General features: G+C 41.7%; 1 protein-coding gene and 2 non-coding genes across 3 annotated transcripts; 2 read left to right on the top strand and 1 right to left on the bottom strand.

The window, feature by feature from the left end:
• The first annotated feature begins 1,130 nt into the window (after positions 1-1,130).
• LOC137914133 (5S ribosomal RNA) lies at positions 1,131-1,249 on the top strand. The gene has a single exon (XR_011106410.1). It is a non-coding gene; the product is annotated as a 5S ribosomal RNA (ribosomal RNA).
• A 1,412-nt stretch (positions 1,250-2,661) lies between these two features.
• LOC137914135 (5S ribosomal RNA) lies at positions 2,662-2,780 on the top strand. The gene has a single exon (XR_011106412.1). It is a non-coding gene; the product is annotated as a 5S ribosomal RNA (ribosomal RNA).
• A 14,210-nt stretch (positions 2,781-16,990) lies between these two features.
• LOC137914123 (poly(A) polymerase type 3-like) lies at positions 16,991-25,313 on the bottom strand. The gene is made up of 18 exons (XM_068757740.1): positions 25,300-25,313; positions 24,996-25,166; positions 23,254-23,320; positions 23,063-23,144; positions 22,843-22,952; positions 22,703-22,756; positions 22,506-22,617; positions 22,304-22,393; positions 21,807-21,945; positions 21,485-21,557; positions 21,211-21,331; positions 18,635-18,719; positions 18,354-18,407; positions 18,156-18,266; positions 17,899-18,005; positions 17,556-17,809; positions 17,151-17,363; positions 16,991-17,077 (listed from the first exon to the last, which is right to left on the bottom strand). Exons 1-18 carry the CDS (start codon positions 25,311-25,313, stop codon positions 16,991-16,993), a joined length of 1,944 nt encoding a protein of 647 aa, XP_068613841.1.
• Between the last annotated feature and the right edge of the window lie 1,729 nt (positions 25,314-27,042).

Raw genomic sequence — 27,042 nt, 5'->3', positions numbered from 1 at the left:
TGTATCCAGACAGGATCGATTTCAGAATTAAATGTATTCCAAGATTGATCAAGATCAAGAAGTTTAATGCATGAATAATTCTTTTGGAAAATATTTTCGCCGGATGCCATTTTTTGTGTTCTATGCTTTCGCCACAAGAGGGCGAAAGTACTCTGATGCTGAGAAATAGGGACTGCAGAAGAAGCGAGAGGAGCGAGAGAGAGAATGAGAGAAGAAGAATGCAGAGTTGATGTTCCAGTGCGAGTTGTACTCAAGATGTACTAAAGATGCACTAAAGATGTACTAAAGATGTACTAAAGATGTTCTGATAAAGTTAAGTGGTTGGAACTGCTACTGCCTTCTTATTTCCAACCAACACCACACCATTCCTGATGCAACTCTCTGCATTTATCCGGGCTTGAGACCGGCACAAGGGAGATACTAGCAATGCTACGTTAGCTCCTGCTAACCGCACTACCGGTACTACCATGAGGCTGCATTGCCCTGTATGGTTTGATTTGTATCTTTGATGTTCATCATCTTTTATTTGATTTGTATCTTTGACGTTCATCATCTTTTATTTGATCTGTATCTTTGATGTTCATCATCTTTTATTTGATCTGTATCTTTGATGTTCATCATCTTTTATTTGATCTGTATCTTTGATGTTCATCATCTTTTATTTGATTTGTATCTTTGATGTTCATCATCTTTTATTTGATTTGTATCTTTGATGTTCATCATCTTTTATTTGATTTGTATCTTTGATGTTCATCATCTTTTAATTTGATCTTTGATCAGTGATTGAACAGCTGTGATTGGACAGCAAAGAATGAACCTTTTTTGTATCGAGACAGGATGGATCTCAGAATTAAATGTGTTCCAAGATTGATCAAGAAGTTGATTGCATGCTTAATTTATTTGGAAAATATTTGCGCCAGATGCCTGGATACAAAGAACACCTCCCCGTCGGGGAATCAAACCCCGGTCTTCCGCGTGACAGGCAGAGATACTGTCCACTATACTAACGAGGAAGACACAGGTGCGCAAGGTGACGCCCGCTGGGAAAGTATTTTTTTTTTTGTAATACACGGCGGTCCGCTGAGTTTGGACAGTCGTGTTTATATACTGTCCTTTTCGCCACTGCTTTCGTCTACGGCCATACCACTCTGGACACGCCCGATCTCGTCCGATCTCGGAGGCTAAGCAGGGTCGGGCCTGGTTAGTACTTGGATGGGAGACCGCCTGGGAATACCAGGTGCCGTAAGATTTTCCTCATCCCTGAGGCTGCGGGCAAACAAAATGGAATTTCTTCATCCAAAAGTCGGAAGTCAAGATGGTTGTCAATTTGAAGACTTGTGATTGATGGCTTTCCTTGAGCAGTTGATTGATTTCATAGGTTGATTTTATTTATTTATTTATTTTTAATGACACAAGCATGGATGACGCCAGAGTAAAATGACCATGTGTGATTATATATATGAAATTGTGCTTCCTTTGATTTTTAGATATTTTATTTGATCTGTATATTTGATGTTCATCATATTTTAATTTGATCTTTGATCAGTGATTGAACAGCTGCAATTGGAAAGCAGAGATTGGACCTTTTTTGTATCCAGACAGGATCGATTTCAGAATTAAATGTATTCCAAGATTGATCAAGATCAAGAAGTTTAATGCATGAATAATTCTTTTGGAAAATATTTTCGCCGGATGCCATTTTCTGTGTTCTATGCTTTCGCCACAAGAGGGCGTAAGTACTCTGATGCTGAGAAATAAGGACTGCAGAAGAAGCGAGAGGAGCGAGAGAGAGAATGAGAGAAGAAGAATGCAGAGTTGATGTTCCAGTGCGAGTTGTACTCAAGATGTACTAAAGATGCACTAAAGATGTACTAAAGATCTACTAAAGATGTACTAAAGCTGCACTAAAGATGTACTAAAGATGTACTAAAGATGTTCTGATAAAGTTAAGTGGTTGGAACTGCGACTGCCTTCTTATTTCCAACCAACACCACACCATTCCTGATGCAACTCTCTGCATTTATCCGGGCTTGAGACCGGCACAAGGGAGATACTAGCAATGCTACGTTAGCTCCTGCTAACCGCACGACCGGTACTACCATGAGGCTGCATTGCCCTGTATGGTTTGATTTGTATCTTTGATGTTCAACATCTTTTATTTGATTTGTATCTTTGATGTTCATCATCTTTTATTTGATCTGTATCTTTGATGTTCATCATCTTTTATTTGATCTGTATCTTTGATGTTCATCATCTTTTATTTGATTTGTATCTTTGATGTTCATCATCTTTCAATTTGATCTTTGATCAGTGATTGAACAGCTGTGATTGGACAGCAAAGAATGAACCTTTTTTGTATCGAGACAGGATGGATCTCAGAATTAAATGTGTTCCAAGATTGATCAAGAAGTTGATTGCATGCTTAATTTATTTGGAAAATATTTACGCCAGATGCCTGGATACAAAGAACACCTCCCCGTCGGGGAATCGAACCCCGGTCTTCCGCGTGACAGGCGGAGATACTGCCCACTATACTAACAAGGAAGACACAGATGCGCAAGGTGACGCCCGCTGGGAAAGTATTTTTTTTTTTGTAATACACGGCGGTCCGCCGAGTTTGGACAGTCGTGTTTATATACTGTCCTTTTCGCCGCGGCTTTCGTCTGCGGCCATACCACTCTGAACACGCCCGATCTCGTCTGATCTCGGAAGCTAAGCAGGGTCGGGCCTGGTTGGTACTTGGATGGGAGACCGCCTGGGAATACCAGGTGCCGTAAGATTTTCCTCATCCCTGAGGCTGCGGGCAAACAAAATGGAATTTTTTCATCCAAAAGTCGGAAATCAAGATGGTTGTCAATTTGAAGACTTGTGATTGATGACTTTCCTTGAGCAGTTGATTGATTTCATAGGTTGATTTTATTTATTTATTTATTTTTAATGACACAAGCATGGATGACGCCAGAGTAAAATGGCCATGTGTGATTATATATATAAAATTGTGCTTCCTTTGATTTTTAGATATTTTATTTGATCTGTATATTTGATGTTCATCATCTTTTAATTTGATCTTTGATCAGTGACTGAACAGCTGCGATTGGACAGCAGAGATTGGACCTTTTTTGTATCCAGACAGGATCGATTTCAGAATTAAATGTATTCCAAGATTAATCAAGATCAAGAAGTTTAATGCATGAATAATTTCATTTCATTTCATTTTCTAACCGCTTATTCCGCTATCGGGTCACGGGCCAAGCTGGAGCCAATCCCAGCAGTCAATGGGCGAGAGGCAGGGGACACCCTGGACAAGCCGCCAGTTCATCGCAGGGCAACACAGAGACAGACAACCAGCCACACACACACTCACACTCACACCTATGGACAATTTAGTGCCACCAATCAGCCTAGGCAGCATGTCTTTGGAGGTGGGAGGAAGCCGGAGAACCCGGAGAGAACCCACGCAGACACGGGGAGAACATCCAAACTCCTCACAGAATGGCCACAAGCCAGGGACGAACCCGCGACCATCTTGCTGTGAGGCAACAGTGCTTACCAATGCGCCACCGCGCCGCCTGCATGAATAATTCTTTTGGAAAATATTTTCGCCGGATGCCATTTTTTGTGTTCTATGCTTTCGCCACAAGAGGGCGTAAGTACTCTGATGCTGAGAAATAGGGACTGCAGAAGAAGCGAGAGGAGCGAGAGAGAGAATGAGAGAAGAAGAATGCAGAGTTGATGTTCCAGTGCGAGTTGTACTCAAGATGTACTAAAGATGCACTAAAGATGTACTAAAGATGTACTAAAGATGTACTAAAGATGTACTAAAGATGTTCTGATAATGTTAAGTGGTTGGAACTGCTACTGCCTTCTTATTTCCAACCAACACCACACCATTCCTGATGCAACTCTCTGCATTTATCCGGGCTTGAGACCGGCACAAGGGAGATACTAGCAATGCTACGTTAGCTCCTGCTAACCGCACTACCGGTACTACCATGAGGCTGCATTGCCCTGTATGGTATGATTTGTATCTTTGATGTTCATCATCTTTTATTTGATCTGTATCTTTGATGTTCATCATCTTTTATTTGATCTGTATCTTTGATGTTCATCATCTTTTATTTGATCTGTATCTTTGATGTTCATCATCTTTTATTTGATCTGTATCTTTGATGTCCATCATCTTTTATTTGATCTGTATCTTTGATGTTCATCATCTTTTATTTGATTTGTATATTTGATGTTCATCATCTTTTAATTTGATCTTTGATCAGTGATTGAACAGCTGTGATTGGACAGCAGAGATTGGACCTTTTTTGTATCCAGACAGGATCGATTTCAGAATTAAATGTATTCCAAGATTGATCAAGATCAAGAAGTTCATTGCATGAATAATTCTTTTGGAAAATATTTTCGCCGGATGCCATTTTTTGTGTTCTATGCTTTCGCCACAAGAGGGCGTAAGTACTCTGATGCTGAGAAATAGGGACTGCAGAAGATGCGAGAGGAGCGAGAGAGAGAATGAGAGAAGAATGCAGAGTTGATGTTCCAGTGCGAGTTGTACTCAAGATGTACTAAAGATGTACTAAAGATGTACTAAAGATGTACTAAAGATGTACTAAAGATTAACTAAATATGTACTAAAGATGAACTAAAGATGCACTAAAGATGCACTAAAGATGCACTAAAGATGTACTAAAGATGTACTAAAGATGTACTAAAGATGCACTAAAGATGTACTAAAGATGCACTAAAGATGCACTAAAGATGTACTAAAGATGTACTAAAGATGTACTAAAGATGTACTAAAGATGCACTAAAGATGTACTAAAGATGCACTAAAGATGCACTAAAGATGTACTAAAGATGTACTAAAGATGTACTGAAGATGCACTGAAGATGTACTAAAGATGTACTAAAGATGCACTAAAGATGTACTAAAGATGTACTAAATATGTACTAAGGATGTTCTGATAAAGTTAAGTGGTTGGAACTGCTACTGCCTTCTTATTTCCAACCAGCACCACACTGTAGGGAATTTCCGTATTTAGATGGGATTCCATAATGTGATTACATGCCGACACCACCAGGAACGCACCACATTTAGTTTGTTATTGTAATGACTGATTTCAATTGAAGCATCACAACAGTGATGTCACACAACACAGATAAACATGGGCTTAGATTGGCTGGGGCGGGACCCCCACCTTGAGGGGGACGGACTCATGGGCATAGAAAGACACGGACGCAGAGGACGGCCCTTTGTTCGGACCTGAGACTCACACACGGAGCAGGATCGAACCTCAGCGCTGATATCTGAACCAACTTGTATTGATCTGCATGTTATATAAATATCTTAATCATGACCCAAATCCTCTTTATTGACCACGCACCCACACGGAGGGTGCGTGGTCAACAGGGAAAGGAAAACCCTAACATCAGTCCACAAAATGCTAGTCATATATATTAAATACAGGGAGGACAATGATGTTAGCTATGAAACTGTGTTTGGTGGCATCATCCAGCTGACAGCATGCACTGCTCAGGATATTGTGCAGCAATAACTCAGTTTTACTCCAAACATGGACTGGACATGCAGAAAATGGTGATGCTGACCTCTGATGGTGCCTCAGTAATGCTAGGAAAACACAATGGATATATCGACTAACTGTCCAAACTCGATGTACTGTACGTCCATGTGGCTATAAGACGATATTATTATGAATGACGGGTTTACTTGACTCCTGTGTTTTTGTTGTTATTTTACTTTACTATGCGGGTTTAAGGAGTTTAAGGTATGATAATTAAGGAAGTTCTTCAGTTAGATAGGGTAGGTGTGCTGTTTGTTTTGACAGCTAGTGTCATCTGGGGGTTTAGAGGGTTTATGGGAGGGTTTTTGTGTTCAACTGTCATTGCTATGATTCCAATGTTTTGCTTTATTTTATCCTATTGGAGCAGTCAGTCACAAATTGAGATGACAAATACTGCTTTGGAGAGCCTTTGTCCAAATATTAAAACTATATTCTCTATTGTACATCACAATGGCTGCCTCCGTTGATCTGGTCACCTGGAATGTTAAAGGCCTGAACCATCCTGTTAAAAGAAAAAAGGTTCTCACTTACCTGAAAAATATGAGTACTGGTATAGCCTTTATTCAAGAAACTCATCTTAAAACTGCAGATAATACCCGTTTGAAATGTGGTTGGGTGGGGCAGCTCTTCCATTCAACTTTTGCAGGGAAAGCTAGAGGTGTTGCATTACTGGTTAACAAGAAGGTCCATTTCAATCCCTCATCAACCATAGCTGACCCTAATGGCCGATATATTATAGTAACTGCTTCACTTTTTAATTTTAAAGTCATATTGGCTAACATATATGCCCCAAATTGTGATGACCCCAACTTTTTTTCACGCGTTTTTGGTCTTCTGCCAAGTCTGAATTCTCACTTGTTAATTATGGAAGGTGATTTTAACTTATGTTTAGACCCTGGGATGGATAGGTCATCTGTAAGAACGGGATATTCAATTACAAAATCGGCCTCTTGTTTGCAGTCTTTTCTTTCGACTTATGGCATTTCAGATATCTGGCGTTTCTTGCACCCACAGGATAGACGGTATTCTTTTTTTTCAAATCCCCATCAAACCTATAGCAGAATTGATTATTTCTTTACTGACAACAAATTAACTTCTCATGTTAAGTTATGTGATTAGCAACCTATTGTTATATCTGACCCTGCACCCCTGTTGCTGACGTTGAACATACCTGGTGTGACGTTTCCACGAAGACTTTGGAGATTTAACTCTCTTTTGTTGAGCGATGAAAATTTTATAGAATTCATTTCTGAACAAATCTCCTTATTTTTATAATAATAATATAATAATAATAAGCTTGGGCGGCTCGGTGGTCAGAACTGTTGCCTCACAGCAAGATGGTCGCAGGTTCGTCTCCGGCTTGTGGCCACTCTGTGAGGAGTTTGCATGTTCTCCCCGTGTCTGCGTGGGTTCTCTCCGTGTTCTCCCCGTGTCTGCGTGGGTTCTCTCCGTGTTCTCCCCGTGTCTGCGTGGGTTCTCTCCGTGTTCTCCCCGTGTCTGCGTGGGTTCTCTCCGTGTTCTCCCCGTGTCTGCGTGGGTTCTCTCCGGGTTCTCCCCGTGTCTGCGTGGGTTCTCTCCGGGCTCTCCGGCTTCCTCCCACCTCCAAAGACATGCTGCCTAGGCTGATTGGTGACACTAAATTGTCCGTAGGTGTGAGTGTGTGTGTGGCTGGTTGTCTGTCTCTGTGTTGCCCTGCGATGACCTGGCGGCTTGTCCAGGGTGTCCCCTGCCTCCCGCCCATTGACTGCTGGGATTGGCTCCAGTTTGGCCCGCGACCCGATAGCGGAATAAGCGGTTAGAAAATGAAATGAAAAAAAAAAAAAAATGAAATGAAATAATAAGCTTTATTTATATAGCACTTTTTTAGAAATAAAATTCCCAAAGTGCTTTAACAGATAATAACAAATCAATATGAAGCATATAAACAAAAAATACATATTAAACAAACATTAATCAATGTAAAATGGGTGTATAAAAGCAACAGTTGCGTCAGGGCACAAGCAATGAGACTAGGTACCCAGCAATAATCATAGAATAATAAAACAATGTTAAAAATATAAAAATAAATACATTTTAAAAAAGTGTAATTAAAGTAAATGAAAGGTAATTAAAACAGTGGACTCCATCAATTAAAAGCCAGTCTATATAAATACGTTTTTAGAAGTGTTTTAAAAGAAGTAACTGAATCTGCAAGCCTTATATTTTCAGGAAGCTCGTTCCAAAGCCGAGGGGCCCTGATGGCGAATGCTCTGTCACCTTTTGATTTTCACCTCGACTTCGGAACGACCAGAAATCCTCGACCCCAGGATCTCAGGCTGCGGGGGGGCTCATATAAAGTCAAGAAATCATAAATATAAGTTGGGCCCAGACCCAAAAGAGCTTTAAAAGCGATCAGTAAAATCTTAAAATCAATTCTAAATTGGACTGGCAGTCAGTGCAGCGAAATTAGAAATTAATGTGACACCTGATGTTTCAGTTTCAACAGTATGGGAAGCTCTTAAGGCTTATATTTGTGGCCAGGTGATATCCTTTGCCGCTAATAAGAAACGTGTCTCTATTTTGAAACAAAAGGATTTAGAAAAACAAATAGCAGATCTAGATATCAGGTTCTCTCAGAACCCATCCCAGGACTTGTATAAAGAACGTTTAAAGCTTGGTGCAGAATATGACAGATTACCTTCACATTCTATAGAATATTTACTGTTAAATAACCGAAGTGACACTTATGGGCATGGAGACAAAGCTGGGGAGGCTCTGGCAAGACAGTTGAAATGTGCAAGGGCCAAACAAACTATTAAGGGGGTTACATCCCAAGATGGGGAGACTGTTATGGACCAGCAAGGGATAAATGATGTCTTCCGACGTTACTATTATAATTTGTATAGCTCTGATAGTGCCAATGATCCTAATCATATTTCTGATTTTTTCAGAGACCTAAAAATGCCAACAATGTCAGCGGGTGGGATTTCTGCCTTGGATGCACCTTTACAACAGCAGGAGATCATGACAGCAATTAAATCATTGCAATCCCGCCGTTCACCAGGCCCTGATGGCCTGCCGAGTGAGTTTTATGCCACATTTGCTGAAAGATTAACCCCTGTTTTAGCTACACTATATACAGATTCACTTGACAAAGGTATTCTTCCCAATAGTCTAAATCAAGTTTGCATAACACTCCTTCCTAAAAAGAATAAGAATCTTCTAGAATGCGGGTCATATAGGCCGATCTCCCTTTTAAATTCGGACTATAAAATATTAGCAAAGATTTTAGCCAATCGACTGGAAAGAGTTTTGCCTAACATTGTTTCCCCTGATCAGACTGGTTTTGTTAAGAATTGTTAGGGATAAAGTCTCTAACATTGTGATATTAATTTACAAACGCATCGAAATGAATCAGGCAGAAGCAGGGATCCTTTTTCTCTGACGCAGCCAAGACCGGGTGGTCTGGCGCGCTCCTCCAAAACCCACTCCGTTCCGCTTTCCGGAACTGTTTATTTATCACCTTCGTAGCTCCACCTCTTGACCCAGTGACATCACAATACTTTTAGGGCGCAAACATCGCTGCCCACCAGATGGGACTGTTCTTCACCCAACAATTACATTGAACAATAGAAAATCAGCAAACTAAATCTATCATTCCCTCCTGTATTTTCATTGTAAAACTGTAACATTCTTCTGGTCTCTACAAAACATTCAGTGCTAACTAAACATGCTTGAACTAAACTACCAGAAAACAATCATAGAACAAAATCAGTACAATCAAAATCAATACCTGAGTTATTACATTCATGATCTGAGTTCTTACATTCAAGATCTGACCTGAATCAGGGAGGAAGGCGAAAAACCCGTAGTTTGCAGATTCCATCTTCATATAGCATACATCTTTCAAACGGGAAAATTCCTTCCACAATCCAGCTGCACCTGCGATTATCTTAACGACCCCCAATCCAGGCATTTTAACAATCCTCCTAATACAATGTCAAACATCTCATTCCTCGTCAACAAGGAAAACAAACATGAAAAAACATAAAATCAAATCAGTACAAAAACAATCAACATTCATTTCCACAATCTAAATGTTACTGTCAAACCCTTTATTCACAAATCCTACGTTAGAGCTTTACCAATGTTTCTCCTAGTTTGAATTACTTTAACATTTTACCAGCATTATCTTCTCTACACTGAAATTTGAAAACAGTGACATGATTATTTTATCTTTATTGCTCCAATGTTTTAACACATCTGGAACATTCTGAACTCTAAATTAAATTATTACAATGTCTACATTATTATGGATGGATAATCATAACAATCTAATCTTAGTCTTATTAACTCAACTTGTCACTATAATTTAGCTACTTTTACTTACTCTAATGTTATCAAAAGTCATATGTTTATCCACTTTTACGTTGTTGTAGGCTTATTACTTCTATTTTAGTATAATTGTTAACCTATCTTTCTATTAATTTTATGCCTATTGGAATATCAACAAATAGCAATTGTTTAGTTAAATTTAGTTTATGAATTTAAATCTACATCCTGCTCATTAGTGTTATTTGATCTATTTTAGGATTCTAATTGCATCGTACGCTTCTCCACTTAATCATAAATTACTGACAGCTGCAATTAATATAGTATAACGATACCAGGTGTTGGTTAACTACTCCTATGAAACTCTCCTAATCTGCATAAATTACTTTATGACGTTCTTCTAGTCACACATCTCTAGACAACATTCAAACAGATTACACTTTGGAAAATGCAAACTGTTCTCGGTGTTAAGTCAGTCTGGTTGTTGTCGTTCCTTGTCCATCAGCAAATCTTCTTGAAAGTGATTCAGCTTCACTGTCAGTGTTCTTGTCCTGCGTTACACTGTGAGGGTCTCTTCCTCACGGATCTTAAAATGAGTGTGATTCAATCTCTCACCACCTCTCTCTGATCAGACTTCCTGTCTGCATCTCTGGATCAGTTTGGCAAGAGCCGTTTCCTCCTGCAGTGCAACGGATGGATTCAGGGGGAACTCTGGATGTTCACGTCTCGTTGGTGTCGTCAGCATGACCCTGAGTGGTCCTCCGTTCCTCGGTCCGGACCGTCTGCTGCTTCCTGATGGTTTCCATGAAGACGCCAACACCAAACACGCTCTGTAGATTCGCCTTCCTGTCGGGACAAAGAAAAACTTCGGCAGATCATTTGTTCTCTGGACATCGTCCAGAAAGAGTGTGCTTCATCTATTCACTCAACGCTTCCTCTTCACTTCTTCTCTTCACCAAATCGATGTACTGCATCCATGGCTTTTGGTTTCTTCCGTGCATTGGCCAAACCTCATTTTAGCCTTCTCTACACTAGCCTAGCGCTCTGATATACAGTGACATCTGATCTGCGTGTTGTTTCACATCTTACCACCTGATTCACAAAATCATCACCGTTATAACTAGTTATTATGGCTACTGGAACAGCATTTAGTGATTCTACACATATATACAGCAAACAATTTTTTTTTTAGTATTATTTTTATTCTTCCAGAGTAATTATTGATATTTTTATTCTTCCAGAGTAACTATTGATTTAATTACTGCTGTGCAATCCCTCCTGTTTGAACTATGAAAGTATTCCATGGTTCAAACTTGCTTCCATTAGTAAATCTAGTCTACTCTTACATCACATTCACAACATATTATATACATCACTCAATTTGGGATGAAATAAGTTCAAAAGAGTTTCCATGTGCCTCTCACCCTATGCTCGTCTGAGATGCTCCTATTGAGGGCGCCATGTCTTGGCTGGAAGGTTCATCGCCTCCAGTCCGTCAGGCATCTCCTCTGCTGTTGTCTGAGATGTTCCTTTGACCGTACAGCGCTTCCGTTGGCTGTCGTTTCTGCATCACAGCTTAGCAGTCTCTCCTGGTGTTCCTGGAGCTGTTATCGGCGTTTGCAACTCAGAACAAAACACATTTCTTTATTGACACACGATAAAATCTTTGAACCTCTTCCTTCCTTCATTTCACATTTCACTATTGAGAACCCATATGTTGACAGAGATTATCTGCTCCCAGTCCAGTCCGGGATTCCTCCTGCTATGGTAGAAAAAGCATTAAATTTACATGTTATATTCACAAATGTCAAGTTCCCAATTCACATCTGAATTGATTCAAGTCTGTCTCTAGTCGTCTCATCTTCCTTCAGTCTGAAGTCAGTCTTTAACCTCATCTGTCTTGTACCGTAGTCAAAAGTCTCTTTAGATGTGTGCGTGTGTTTGTGCAATTACCTGTCCACCGTTGAATCATCAATTATTTTAGATTTTATTTAGATCCTGAGATTATCTTAGTTTTTAATCTATCTACAAACTCTAAACTCCTGCTACATGTCTTCATGGATTCAGCTTTTGTTTCAGAAGACCTTTTGTGGCTATGCATTCCACAAACCATGGACATGGGTCTGCAACCAGCCGGTCTCTCTCAAACAAAAGGTGTCTCCAGAAACATTTGCATATCAAATGACTGTAGAGACGTGGTTCTGTCATGCTAATTTGGAATTCACAAAGACTTTTTCTGCTTAAACCTCCATTTTGTAGTTGTCCTGGTCTCCATCTTGGAGCTGCCATGTGGTCTCAGCAAAAGTCTCCATTTTGTTGTTGTCCTGGTCTTCATCTTGGAGCTGCCATGTGGTCTCAGCATGCCATTTTCTCCATGCTGCTCCTTTGTCTCTTCTGAAACGCTCAGAACAATCTTTACACATCATATTTCTTACATGTTACATTTCCAACACTTACCACATTCTGGTTTCTTTTCCTCAACTTAGCTGTTCTTCCACACATTCTCAATACTTTCCGTATACTCACCGGTTCCTGCTTCTTCCTTCTGACGTTCTTCTCCACTCCATCCAAGCGACCTTCTCAATCCTTCTTAAATCCCCTCCATCATTAAACATCCTCTCGTACTTTAATTACCAAAACATCACCTTTTCCTTCTTCTTTGCTAGAAATAATCTATTCACAAACAATCTACCTTCCTAGATGTTTATCTTCAACTGGGAAAGTTATCCCCCCTTGCACGAATGTCCAGTTGAGGCCTGCAGAACTCACTGAGACATTCTGCAACCCACGTTATCCTGTTGCTCACAATTTTTATTTTAGTTTTTTATAGCATGCCGTTTTATGTTACAGTTCCCCATGTGCTCCTCTGCTCAAAAGCACCATTCAAGCATCCATACATACACACGTTACTTGTCGTTACATTCAATGGCCATATATTCAATCCGCTCTCCGGATCAGTTTTAGAAATCTGGGATTTCAAGGCAATCACAAATAAAATGAGTCCTATTTTACAGTCTGCTCCTCAGACCAGTTTTAAGAATCACTAGGATTCCAAGGCAATCACAAACAAAATGAGTCCTATTTTACAGTCGGTCTGCTACGCCAAACCAGTTTTAGAAATCTCACAGGGATTTCAGGGCAAACATAAATAACATGAGTCCCGTTTTAGTACTTCCTTCCTCAGATAACGTTTAAGACGAAACCCGTACATGCAATCGACAAGCACGCGACGCGCGCGCGACCTCCATTCTCACTCATTCACACACATAAACATCTTAATCCTTACTTACCTTCGTCCATCGATGCGTATTTCCCGCTGTTCTTCCGTCACACGGATCTTCCGTCGGACCGAAAAGTGAATGGGGCCTTCTCCGAGGACCCGCTGCGTTGTCGACTGGCCATCGCTATGCCAGCGCAAAAACCGCGTGCGTCCGCGCTCCTGCCGCACGTTCCGGACCGTGGATTCACGTGATATTGGATTCGCGGCTCGAGGACCAATAAATTTTAGGGATAAGGTCTCTAACATTGTGATATTAATTTACAAACGCATCGAAATGAATCAGGCAGAAGCAGGGATTCTTTTTCTCTCTGACGCAGCCAAGACCGGGTGGTCTGGCGCGCTCCTCCAAAACCCACTCCGTTCCGCTTTCCGGAACATGTTTATTTATCACCTTCGTAGCTCCACCTCTTGACCCAGTGACATCACAATACTTTTAGGGCGCAAACATCGCTGCCCACCAGATGGGACTGTTCTTTACCTAACAATTACATTGAACAATAGAAAATCAGCAAACTAAATCTATCAAGAATAGACGTTCTTTTTTTAGTATTCGCCGTCTCTTTAATATACTGTATACACCTAGCCAAGCAGACTCCGAGTGTCTTCTCTCTATGGATGCGGAGAAGGCCTTCGATAGAGTAGAGTGGGATTACCTGTTAGAGACCTTGCGTAGGTTTGGAGTTGGACCTTCATTCCTGTCCTGGGTGAAATTATTATATGCCTGCCCCACAGCCATGGTGCTTACTAATAACCATTATTCAAAACCATTCAACCTTCACCGTGGAACTCGTCAGGGCTGTCCACTCAGCCCTCTCCTTTTTGTGCTAGCCATCGAGCCCTTGGCGATAGCTATTAGGAATCATCAATCTATTCATGGCATTTCACGTTTTGGTAATGATCATAAACTATCTCTATATGCCGATGATCTCCTGCTGTTTGTATCGAGGGCGGAGGTAACAATTCCTTCTATTCTGAAACTTTTAAATACATTTGGTCCTGTGTCAGGCTATAAACTAAATCTCTCCAAAAGTGAATTACTGTCTTTAAATATGTCTGACTCTAAACTAGCCACAATCACAGTTCCTTTTAAGATTGCTGTACACAGTTTTGTTTATCTTGGCATAACTGTAACTAAAAAATATTGTGATCTCTTTAAAGAAAACTTTTCCAAACTACAATTTAATACGCAACAAGATCTGTCGAAATGGTTACCTCTCCCCCTCTCGCTAGTTGGAAGAGTGAACGTGATTAAGATGTCCGTATTACCCAGATATCTCTACTTGTTTCAAAGCCTTCCTGTATACATTCCTAATACCTATTTCAAGAAACTGGATTCTATAATTTCATCATTTCTTTGGAACCGTAAGAAGCCACGCTTGCGTAAAGAACATTTGCAGAAATCAAAACAAGATGGAGGCCTATCTTTGCCAAATTTTCAGAACTATTACTGGGCTTCAAATTTATATTGTTTGTCTTTCTGGATGCACCATCAATATGACGACAATGGACCTGCATGGGTAGAAATGGAAAAGCTTTCTTTTGGTTCTTTTTCGTTGTCGTCTGTTGCTGGTTAAAGACAAATTACAGACAATTTGGCGATTACATAACCTCGGCGGATATTTTTACAGCAGTAAGGTATCGATATATTTTTAGAACTATGCAATTGCATATGTAATATTTATAATTTAATTAAGTATGTAGTATTAAATACAGTTATTTAGCAGCATGTTAAGGAGTAGTTACATTTTATTTACATTTAGTTACATTTACACAATGTTACATTTACAACTGGCCCTTTGAGGGCAACCGTAATGCTGATGTGGCCCTCGGAGAAAATGAGTTTGACACCCCCTAAGAGAACGTTACGAGAAATTGAAGAGAACCTTGGTCTGAAGCAAGATTTATAAATTAGTAATTCATCATCACATTCATTGCTGTTATTAATAAGTGCTTTCTTGTTAGGACCAAATGCCATTTGAACTGAATGGAGGAGCCGCTACCATCCAGCGGGCCCTCTCAACTTGAGCTCCGGTAAGGAAGCTACAATGCTAGCGCTAGTTGCTAACAAGGCCATGAACCGTTATAAGTTGTTTCTGGGCAAATAACGCCGTCAGACCAGCGATTCACCTGAATCGCACATTCAGATAAGACACACAACCTACATGAACTCGCTCTCCTTTCCTCAAAGAAGAAACGGAAGAACTCAACTCTCGTGCTTGCAATTCAAAGAAAGACCATTTGATTGTACTTTTATTTATTTTATTTTATTATAAGAGGGATTTATTTTTGTACCTTTTTTATTTCTATTATTTTGTATATTGTAAATATGTTGCCAGTTATTGTTATGAGGCAATAAATGTGTCACTGTTCAACGTATAAACGTCTTCTCTTTTAAGTGGGTCAACACAACACAGTAAGAATTGTCCAACTACCGAACCTAATGTGAATGTTGGGTGATTAGCATCAACATTAAACTTGAGTCAGTCTAAGGGCGCTGCGCTTGGTTAAGACCAGACCAAAGGCAGAAATTCTTAGAAATAAGCAGTCTATCCCTGGCAGAGCGTTTGAGGGGAAATGCCAAGAGTCTGCTGATTTCTGTGGAGGATTATTTTTGAAGTCAAAGAACAAAAGAGCTGACTTTTACGCAACTATTCAAATTGCTTTCCTTGCTCTTTAACCTTTAAATTTATGCCGCTGCTATATTTTGTGCTGTGCACATTCACAAAGGCTAGCACAAGAAAATGATGTTTCAAATGGATATCTAGCTGATGGCCAATAACTGAGCCAGATGCCTTTATTGTTATATTTTGGGAGCTTGATTCTTTTCTTTCTTGTTTGTTTATATTACTTATTATTATGAAATTTACTTGAGGACATTAAGAAAGGAAGAACTTTTATTTACATTACAATGGGCTAAATTTGGATAGCTGGTGAATATCAGCTTGTGTGCCAATAAATCAATAGCCGAAAACGAGGTGAATTTCCAGTGATGCTGATGCTCAGCTGGTCGTTGTTCTTCCAAAACAAAGAAACCAAGCAATGAGCTGTATATGATAAGAAAGAAGACTTTTAATAATTGTGGATCATACAAATAGTAGTAACTTACAATAAAATGTACAATAAAATAGTAACTTACAATAAAATGTACAATAAAATAGTAACTTACAATAAAATGTACAATAAAATAGTAACTTACAATAAAATGTACAATAAAATAGTAACTTACAATAAAATGTACAATAAAATAGTAGCTTACAATAAAATCTCCCGTGCAAGTCTTCCGTTCAATCTCACAATGAAAAATATGCGACTATTCCAAGGAAGCCACACAGGGAGCCTTTCCAGGTTGTGGATGTACACACCCTTAAATTAAGCCTGAACTTAATTACATTTTTTGTTATTTTAAATCAAGGAGCTTGAGTGCAAATATAGGGCACATTAAAAAAAACACGAGCAGAAAACAAAGCCCCATGTTACACAACTGGCTAATAAGGGCATGAGTTTCAGGAAGTTCTTACAGGGAAAGAGCAATATATTGCCATTTATATTGCCATCGATCATCGGTGTGCATGCGAGCAGGTGATGGAAACCCTCATCCTCCAAAAAACGGTATGTGATACATGAAATGCAGTGTGTCTGCCATCTGCTGGATAAATGAGCACAGTTCATAAGCCCTCCTCCTGCCCTGCATTCAGCTGGGGTGTTGACAAAGAGGGTCATCCCTTTGGTGATATTTACAGCTCTCCAAAATCCCCCTCCAGCCTTTGGTAGCTTCCATCCGCCTTTACTGCCTGCCTCCTCACCCAGTGTGCTATTTTTTCAAAAAGAGCCTCATCACTGGTCTTTTGAACAGCGTGATGGGCGGGGCCTCTGCCTTACAGAGCTCCGGAACAGGCTTCTGAAAGGGAAGGAAGAGATGTGAGTCCCAGAACAGGAAGCTCTTTCCATCAGTTTAAAAGTGTTCAGCATACCTCATCGCGGCAGACGGCTGTTTCTGTCTCTTTCGTTGTTGACCTCACAGACAGAGGAGACACCCCCGCTTCCTCACTGACCTTCCTCTTCTTTGATGACGGAACAGATTCGGAAGGAACGTGTCTCTTTCCGGCCCGTGGAATCCCGGTTGTTGTGCGGTCTCCACTGGCAGAGGGAGCTGGCTGGCACCAGTCGTTAGCCACAACGCTCTTCTGTTCATAAAAAAGGAAACTTGACTTTATTATTTCAGTTGATCTTTTAACAACTAAAAATAAATAGCTGGGAAGGAAGTTATCGGGTGTATTCCCAAAATATGAAACACTAACTTTAATATGGCAGCACTAATAATTAAGACATTTGGTTCAATGATTTAAATCTATTTTCTCATCCAAAAATGTTCTCACCGCCTCAGCTTTGATTCTTTTAGCTGGGCTCTCAGAGGCTGCCGTTTGTTTCCTCTTGGAGGCCGGCTGACTGGAGGCGACTGCGCCACAATATGCCACCGCCTGGCTGACGCTGCGCTCGGCGAAAACGGTGTACACGTGGTTCTTGCCACCTTTGCCTTCCCTCCAGGTCAGATTTGGCATCTTGGAAATGCATGTGGCAGAGACATGCATTCCCTCTTCCAACACGCCAGTTGTTTTGGCCTTGCTGTAGACTGGAACGGCACAAAATAACAGAGCGATTCATAAAGTCAGCCATGTTTGAATTGATCTTAATTGAAGGAGAGAGAAAAGGCAAACCCACTATTGTCAGTGAAGTTCTGAATGTTGTCTTTCACATTGACGGAGACCGATTTAAAATTGCGCAGGTCAAAGAGCAGCCCAATCATCCACGTTGTGCTCCGTCCACCTCTGACACAGAAGAAACAACAACAAACAAGCAAACACCAAGAAAAGTTGCATTACTTTACTACTGCACAGTTAAATATGGATCTTATGAGCATCATTTTTAAGAGAAATTGCAGTGGAAATTAAAACACAAAAATGTAACGGTGCCCTTACTGAGCAGCGGCTTCAGTGGTGGACTTGGTGCTCACATGCGCCCGGGAAAGGAACGCATGCATCTCCAGATCCTTCACCAGCAGTCTGATCTGGGATTCCACCAGGCTAACCCTGACAAAGGGAGCAAAACCGTTTTCAGAAAGAAGAAAACAGACGCGTGTTCCGGTTCACCTGAGACGTCTGGCTGGTTCTACTCACCAGGCAAGATGCTGCCTCTCTGTAGCCGACGATGCCGTTAGCAGAACGCAGTGCCTTCACACAAAAAGACAGAACAATGTCTGAGCACGTTGCTCTCATATCATCTCAATAAGGAAATTAAGCATCACGTCTACAGCTCCACTTTCTTTACGGCAGTCAATCTTTGGAAAAGCTTTGACGAGGAGCGAACAATTCACAATGTCAAAGACAATTATTGCATTTTACAAATCGATACATTTTTGACTTCTTTCTGGATGTGACAATTCTAGTTGAATACATACTTATACTTTCCAAGGAAGTCTGGCTCTTCAAACAGCTTGGACCACTCTGCCTTATTCTGTTTGATCTCCTGACAGATTTCATGACCTGTGAACGAGGGACAGGAAAGCTCAAAGTCTGATTCAAGCAACTCCCAGCTTTGTTTCCAAACTAGAAACTACTAGACACACATCCACTGATCCCCTATGAACGCAGCACTGTGAGTATACGTTGGATGTAGTGAGCGAGTGAATGTCGTTGGTGGTCAGGAGGGCCGATGGCGCAAATTGGCAGCCCTGTCAGTCTGCCCCAGGGCAGCTGTGGCTCCAGGAGTAGCTTCACCACCACCAAGTATGGAGTGAATGAAGAATGCAGTTTTACAAACACAGGATATGGTGTTATTACCCAAAGTGCACTGGACTCTGCACGGCAGGGGCATCCTCATCCCTGAGCCAAACTTGTCTGACTGCATACCGGAATGGGACTGGATGTTACAATCCTTTTTTTACCTTGATAAATGCGTAGGGATTATAGTCATCACAGGGCAGGATAGAAGGGGCTAAGGGTTTCATTGGGGTCATCAGGTGGGCACCCTCCATCATTGTTGTTTCACTGAACAGGCCCACGACACCTCAAGAGGGTTCAGCAGCAACACCTGGCGTCCCGGGTGTGCCCCCCTCTGCCTTACCCCCTTCTATACCCCCTGATGTTGTCTCTGTCATTTTGGAGCCCAGCTGTTGTCTCTTCTCCTGATCCAGAGCCACTGGCTTGCTCGTTCAGCAGCACTGGACAAGGCTTTGATGATTTGCCGTTGGGCCTGGCCCCGGATTCCCATGCCCCTGAGGAGACTAGTAGCAGTCCTGCCTACAAAGCCTCTGCAGCCCACTTCTACAGGGAGGACTGTGGTCTTCCAGCCCCGTTGTTCAGCATCCGCTGCCAGCTCAGCATACCAAAGCTTCTTCCGCTCAAAGGCCTCGCCTATATTATCCTCCCATGGCACTGTGAGCTCTATGATGTAAACACTTCGAATTGAGGTAGACCACAACACAAGATCTGGCCTGAGGTTGGTTGTGGCGATCTCCACTGGAAAGCAGAGTCTCTGCTCCAGATCAACAAGGAGCTTCCAGTCCCGTGCTGCTCCCATCTGTCCTACCTCTGATTTTGGAATACATCTCTTTTGTTGTTTCTCCCCTTCACGGACAAAATGTCCTAATGATGTAAGATGGGAGGAAAGGGGGGGCAGGGCATTGACGACCATTCTTCTATTCTCCAGTGCAGCTGCCAGACACTTCAGGATTGGATTGTGCCGCCAGGTGTAATGGCCTTGTGTAAGGCTTGTCTTGCAGCCAACTAGAATGTGCTTCAAGTTTGCTGGAGATGGACAGAGGGGGCATGTAGGATCTTCTCCGTACCATTGGTTGAGGTTCTGTGGTGATGGTAGCACATCGTATGTCGCTCGCAGGATAAAGCTGGTTCGATAAGCTTCCATGTCCCACATCTCTCTCCAAGAGAGCTTGCGCTTCTCAACATCTTCTCAACGCATCCATTGGCCTTGCTTTCCTTGTGAGACAGCCTTTGCACACCTTGCAGCCTGCTCCTCTCGGCGAACCTCCTCGACCACCAGCCCACGTCGCTGAGCTGGAGATGCCTTGCACCAGGATGGTTTACCCTCCTCTAGGCCAATGCCTCTTCTTCCCATTTGCACGTGGCCGACAATATCCCGGTGCTTAAGGGTTGATTTAGCCTGGTGTATAGCTACAGTTGGAGTCCACTTCCTCCCAGTTGCAATTGCAGGAGCGGTTTGAGCTACACAGGGGTCTCGAGAATCTGTCAGCATCATCTCCAGCCTGACTTTGCTGCGCTTGTATTCCTCTGTGAGGCTACATAGAGGAAGCTCCAGGATGCCTCTACCATACAGTGCTATGTTGGTAAGGCACCTGGGAAGCCCAAGCCATTTCCTGGCAAAAGAGCTGATGACCCTCTCCAGCTTCTCAACCTTCGAGCACGGTACCTCATAAATGGTCAGAGGCCACATCAGCCGAGGTATGAGACCAAACTGAAGACACCAAAGCTTCAGCCTGCCAGGGAGCATGGTCCTGTCAATGCTCTGAAGACCGCTGATGGCATCCCGTCTAAGCTGCTCCACTTGAACCATATCCTTAAGGGTTGCATCGTACCAACGCCCGAGGCTCTTGATTGGCTTCTCTAACACAGTTGGTATGGGCTCCTCGCCGATGTTAAAGCGCTGGTCTGATAGCTTCCCTTTCACCACAGATAAGCTCCTGGACTTGCTCGGTTTAAACCTCATCCGGGCCCATTCGATGTTCTCCTGCAACTTCCTCAGCAGCCGTCTTGTGCATGGAATGGTTGAAGTTAGAGTTGTCATATCATCCATGTATGCCCTAATGGGAGGGAGGCGCAAGCCTGGTTTTAGCCGCTCTCCTCCCACCACCCATCGAGATGCACGGATAATGACTTCCATGGCCATGGTGAAGACGAGTGCACAATGTAAAGCGTCTTTGAGTGTCCAGAAAAGAGCTATATAAGACCAACGCATGATTATATTTATTATTATTATGTCATCTGAGACACTACACACCCCGGATGATCTCCTCTGCGATGATGTGGAAAGTGGAGAGAGACACGTTGGTGCTGCTGTTCTGCTGTGGGTAGACTGGGCTGATGATGGGCATGAGGTGGAGGCTGTCAGGTCGATGAAGCTGAAAGATCACACGAAAACATACTTGGCTTAAATGTGCTACAGAGATCCCCAATCACAAACTGAAAATGTAGATTTTATAGGAGTTAGTAGTAGTAGTAGTAGTAGTAGTAGTAGTATAGTAGCTGTAAAACGCTGCTGGCTGGTTCCTTACCCTGGGTTCCCAAAATGGGTGGCCGTACCCGAGGTCATCTACTCGCTGCAGCCGAACAGTGTAAGGCCACTCCCTGAAAACACAAGATTTTCACATCTGATAATCCTTTTTACAAAACGCTCACGGGCACGTATCTGGATGCAAACACGCAATCCCTGAAAGTGCGTTCTGTGAAACACAATCAGTTTGTACATGGAGAAACACAGACTGGCTTTAATGGAAACAAGACACTGACGAGATGATGATCAGTCTCAGGGAACTCTTATCAAATGTAATTCAATATTTGGTCTTCCCACAGGAACACCAGAATCAGAATACTCACCACATGGAGTACACCTTGAAGAATTTAATCACCAGGGTGGATGCGGTCGCATTTGGGTACACCTGGCAGATTCTTGCCACAAGTGTAGTCCAAGATATCCCGCCCAAGAAGCCCAGCATGTTGGAATAAATGTTCCGTCCTGAAGGGAAAGACGAAGATGAGAAAGAAGTCAGACCTCTAGTCCTCAAGACGGCCTAATTTACAGTGATCCACTTTAATCTGCGCTACCAGAGCAGCTCAATGCAGCATGTTACTATGTCCATGTGTCCTCAGTTTGTCGGTCTGTTTTTGCTTTTTCATATTGAGCCCAGATAACAGTGTGTTTGCCACCACACGCACAAAAAAACGTCAATGTTTTCAGATGCAGTGAGCAACACTTAAACCCAGTTTGTATCAAAGGTGAAGTCAGTCGTGTGTCACCGTTAGTTAATTCTCAACATATTCTGAACCGGTCTCTGGACAGTCTGGCAAAACGTAGCGAGTTGAGTTCTACCCACGTTTAGCACACAGCTTGATGGTTCTCAAGGCCAGCTGGAAGTTCTCAACATTTGGGACAAGCTTGAGGATCTCGGCTGATGTTCTGTAGCCTAACATACAGAGACAAAGGTGACTGAAGACAGTCATGTCAAAGCTTCAGCCATATTACCGTACACTAAATGGCCACACAGCACAAAGAGGTTCCTGCTGTTTGGTTCTTACCGTTGAGACTCCTCACACACTCTGTACCCATGTTCCTCAACAGCTGATCGTTGAGGAAGTTGAGTTTGTCAGGAACACTCCTTCGTCCCAACTTTGCAAATACCAAGTCAATCTAGAAAGAAGCACAGAAACCATTAAGACTCATGTAGCTTTCTGCAGAGTAGAGTGTTTCCTGGTTTCGCAAGTCATATTATTACCTCAACCCCATCAAATTTCAGTTTGATGACTGGGACAAATGCCTTTGTGATGGCCTGAAGACACAAAGATGGTTAGTTAGTTAGATAATCGTTACTATCTTGTATGACGGACATGTATATGGACTGTGTATATGGCTAACCCGTGCGTCGGTGACCTCCTTCTGGGCTTTAAGCTTTTCAAAGAAAGAGGTGAAGAAATCACCCCTCTCCAGAAATGAGGGTCCCACGCAAACAGCATCGATATCAGCGCCTGTCAAAACAGCACAGGTTCATATTAGAGGAGCTTCTCCATCATTTTCCTTATGAGCATGCAAAGTTCCGGCAGTCCAGACACTCACGGTCAAGAATAGGAAAACTCACCTTTTGAATCAACACCCAGAACAGAGGAGCCAAACGGAAGGACCTTTCCTCCAACGTTGTCCGTCACTATTTCTGGTACATTCTAAAATTAAAAAGTAAACAAATAAAATGTTATCTTTGGAATATCATGTTTTAAGCACCACAGCTGGTTAGCTTTGAAACAACATGGCGTATGTAAAAAGATGTCCTACCATTTCGATGCACATCTCCGTCAGCCACTCCTTAAACAGCTTCTCTAGCTTTTTGGTGATATCCTCTCTGAAAATGAAACACAGGGCATTTTCACATTTGTCTGCACCTTAACAAGCATGCAATGGTCCCTCCACTTGTGCTTTAGCACTTTTATTAACTTCACTCATTAAGTTCTTGATGACATTAAGTTCTTGATGGCAGTAAATCGGTTAGCTCTAAACAATCACAGATCCTCCAATATTCTAGAGCCGGCAATATAGGAAAATGCTAAGGGCGCCGTGGCCTCCAAGGGGCGCCACAAAAAGGTGGAAATACCTTAAATATAATTGTATTAAAACTAGTTATTATTAAATTATTCTTGAAATGGAAAAGCTCACTTTCATTCAAATGAAATGTACGTTTCGGACGTGAAGGTATGGATTTTTTTGGACGAGAATACTCGTTTAGGTACTGAATTTGTTAATTGCTATATAGATCCAGACAGACACACACACAATAATAGAATAAATGATAAACAGTATTATTGTAATATAAAATGTGGTTTTATTATGAGATTAACTTTGAGACAGACGGTAGCACAAATGGAACATCCAGTTCCCAAACACATATAAAATATCTGTGACAGTCTTTGTTCAAAATAGCAAACAGATGTTTTCTGATCTGATCTGTTTTCTGTCTCAAACAACTCTGTCAGAAACACCTCTGAAAATAAAAACGAAAGTAAGTTCATTGCGTGCACACAATGAATGTGCATGCATGTGCACGTTTTCATACTGAGACATCACAGTAAGAGAGATTTCTTCCAGAAGCGTTTCTGTACTTGATTACAGAATTACACAAACAATGCAGTATTTGGTTTATTTAGCGGTTTTTGGGTTGATGATGACCCAAAACCACCAAATTAGTCATTTTTCTAAACGACTAACAAGTAGTGTATATTTCAAATCTTCAACAAAAAACACGAGCACAGCACAAAGTCGACATAACGCCAACGAATCACGCTGACGCCAACTGGATGTAGGTGCAGCTCTTTGTGTTTTCTGAACGCAGATCTCGTCCAATATATACCGTACCGGTACTGTATTTTATATGTGTTGTAATATCTATTTTCATTTTGAAAAAAATACTATTTTATTTAACTTGGGCCAGAAAATGCTTATTTTATGTAAATATAAACACTTGTAGGGAGGCTCGGTGGCGCAGTGGTAAGCACTGTTGCCTCACAGCGAGATGGTCGCGGGTTTGTCTCCGACTTGTGGCCATTCTGTGGGGAGTTTGCATGTTCTCCCCTTGTCTGTGTGGGTTCTCTCCGGGTTCTCCGGCTTCCTCCCTCCACCAAAGACGTGCAGCCTAGGCTGATTGGTGACACTAAGTTGTGAGTGTGTGTGTGGCTGGTTGTGTGTCTCTGTGTTGCCCTGCGATGGACTGGCGGCTTGTCCGGGGTGTCCCCTGCCTCTCGCCCATTGACTGCTGGGGCTGGCTCCAGCTTGGCTCGCGACCCGATAACGGATTAAGCGGTTGGGACAATGAATAAACATTTGTACATACCGCAGAATCCCGCAATAAAATCCATGATATATGAAAATCCACAATAAAGTGAATCTGTGGAAAGTGAACCGCGATATAGCGGGGGGACGTCTGTATTTTTGACTGTCCCTTCTGACATTTTGACAACTAAACATCTGATGGGTAAATCAAGGAAAAAGAACAATACATAACTATTTCAACCGGTAAATCCTACCTGTGCTTCAGCACTGATTTGCTCTCAATAACGTCAAAGCCCTTCAGCATTTCAAACAGCAAGCCGGTCCGGGTCAACTCGGCCTCCTTTGGCAGATCCTCGCTGATCGGAAGGGTGAGTCCGTAAACCTTGGGGGGCTGTTGGACAGCTGGAGCCTGAATCTTAGTTGCTCTGAAAATTAACACGATTACCTTGAAACCTGATATGTTGACTGGATGCTCCAATTTCGTGTTGAAAAAAAATCATCCAGTGTCAATCAATACCAAGAAAAGCATGAACAAAAGCAATAACACTTAATACTTACTTGATCGAAGTCATAATCACTTTATCGAGTGCAGAAGAAATATGCTCTCTTAAAACTTTTTTCTTTGGCGAGTTATATATATACCCACACCACTTGCTTTGAAGTGCGACATTTGCTTTGAAGTGCGACACTTGCTTTGAAGTGCACCTAACTGGTTACAGTTGACACGCGCAAAGAGTCATTGGACTAACATTCAAGACCAAAGGATTTAAAATGTAGTAGTGATGCTTTAAGTGGGTCATCATGTGGGTTTTTTAGGTTTGCGTGGCTGAAAGTGTTAAGTTCTATTACACTGACCAAAGAACACTGAGTGAACAAGTGAACACTTAACCCGTTAAAGTTGAGTGTATCATATTTGATGCACTTCGTCTTTCGGAATTGTGAGCCATCTACTTCATAAATTAAAAATGTCCCACTTGAAAAACCTGATGAATACAATGAAACATGTTTCTCCATAAGAAAAAAACTAAAAGCAAATTAAAGACAAACATATACCGTATGCAGATGTGTTTTCCTTTTACAAAAATGTTCCTCAACACCTTATTTTACAAAAATAAAATTTTAATGGCAATTATTCATGGATCAGGCTTCAAAGGGTTAAATCACGCATCCCAGATCTCAATGAATTAAATATTCCAGAAGAAAAATAAAGAAGAAAAAGACAAAAACAACAATTATACTGGAGTCCACATGAAGCTCTCGTTCAGAGACCAGTGGAGGGCAGTAATGCGCCGGACGGCGTCCATGTTGCCGGAAATGAAGAGGAGGGGAAACAAAGACAAAACAACGCTGAGATAGATACAGCTACTTACTTTTGTACTCAACTTCACACCCTCATTAGCCAAAGTGTGTTTTCACTCGGAGCCGAGAGGTCAGTGATGCAGCTGTAAAAGCCAGCTACATAATTGCTAGCGAAATAGCATTAGCATCAAAGTCGTATTACGGAGCTAATGAAAACATGCACGCTGAAGGCTGCAGAACTTGCATGTCCCGAGAAGCTTTTGCCAACATCAGCCTGACGAGGAAAACAAAGTCGTCTAAACCGGACTCGTTCTTGTAATATGCTGCATCAGAAACGTTTTGAATTAAAAAAAATACAGTTCCTTGTGCGATTTAATGTTGGTCACCTGCTTCACTACGAAGGAGTTTGGTCATAAGTTTTATTTTCAAGCCAGGTTATTACTTTCTTTCTTGCACATTTAAAATGGCCACCACCACTTTGTAAGATATGTGCAGTCAGTTTAAGTTTTGAGAATTATTATGCATGTGGAAAATGGAGTAAAAATGATTCCTACATCATGAGAGGTTGATTTAAGCTTCAAGTGCAATAGGCTGTCATGTTTTTCAGGGCTGAATACCTGTGACTTAAAGTGTCATGCCTTTGTGCAAACACTGATCAGTTGTCATATAAATAAACTGAAGCAAATTGCATGTTCTTCTTGAGAAATCTGAAGTTGTTTGTAAATGGATAGTTCATTAAATAAAACATATCCTCATGCCATTGTGACAAAAGGAGCATTCATTTATTGCTATTTATAGCTATGCTATGATTTTAATGGTCCGGCCCACTTGGCATCACATTAGGCTGCATGTGCCCCCTGAACTGAAATGAGTGACCCCCCTGCTCCAGACCACTCTTAATGCAACAGCTTGGCAACACATGTCATCACCTCTATCTTTCCCTGCTATAGTGATATTATGATACTTCACTGCCTCGAATAAAGGCAAAAAACCTTGAAAAAG

This window comes from Brachionichthys hirsutus, unplaced genomic scaffold (assembly GCF_040956055.1).
Source record: "Brachionichthys hirsutus isolate HB-005 unplaced genomic scaffold, CSIRO-AGI_Bhir_v1 contig_306, whole genome shotgun sequence".
Classification (NCBI taxonomy): domain Eukaryota; kingdom Metazoa; phylum Chordata; class Actinopteri; order Lophiiformes; family Brachionichthyidae; genus Brachionichthys; species Brachionichthys hirsutus.
The sequence above is the reverse complement of the archived record's forward strand: the minus strand, read 5'-3'. Positions and strand labels throughout refer to the sequence as shown.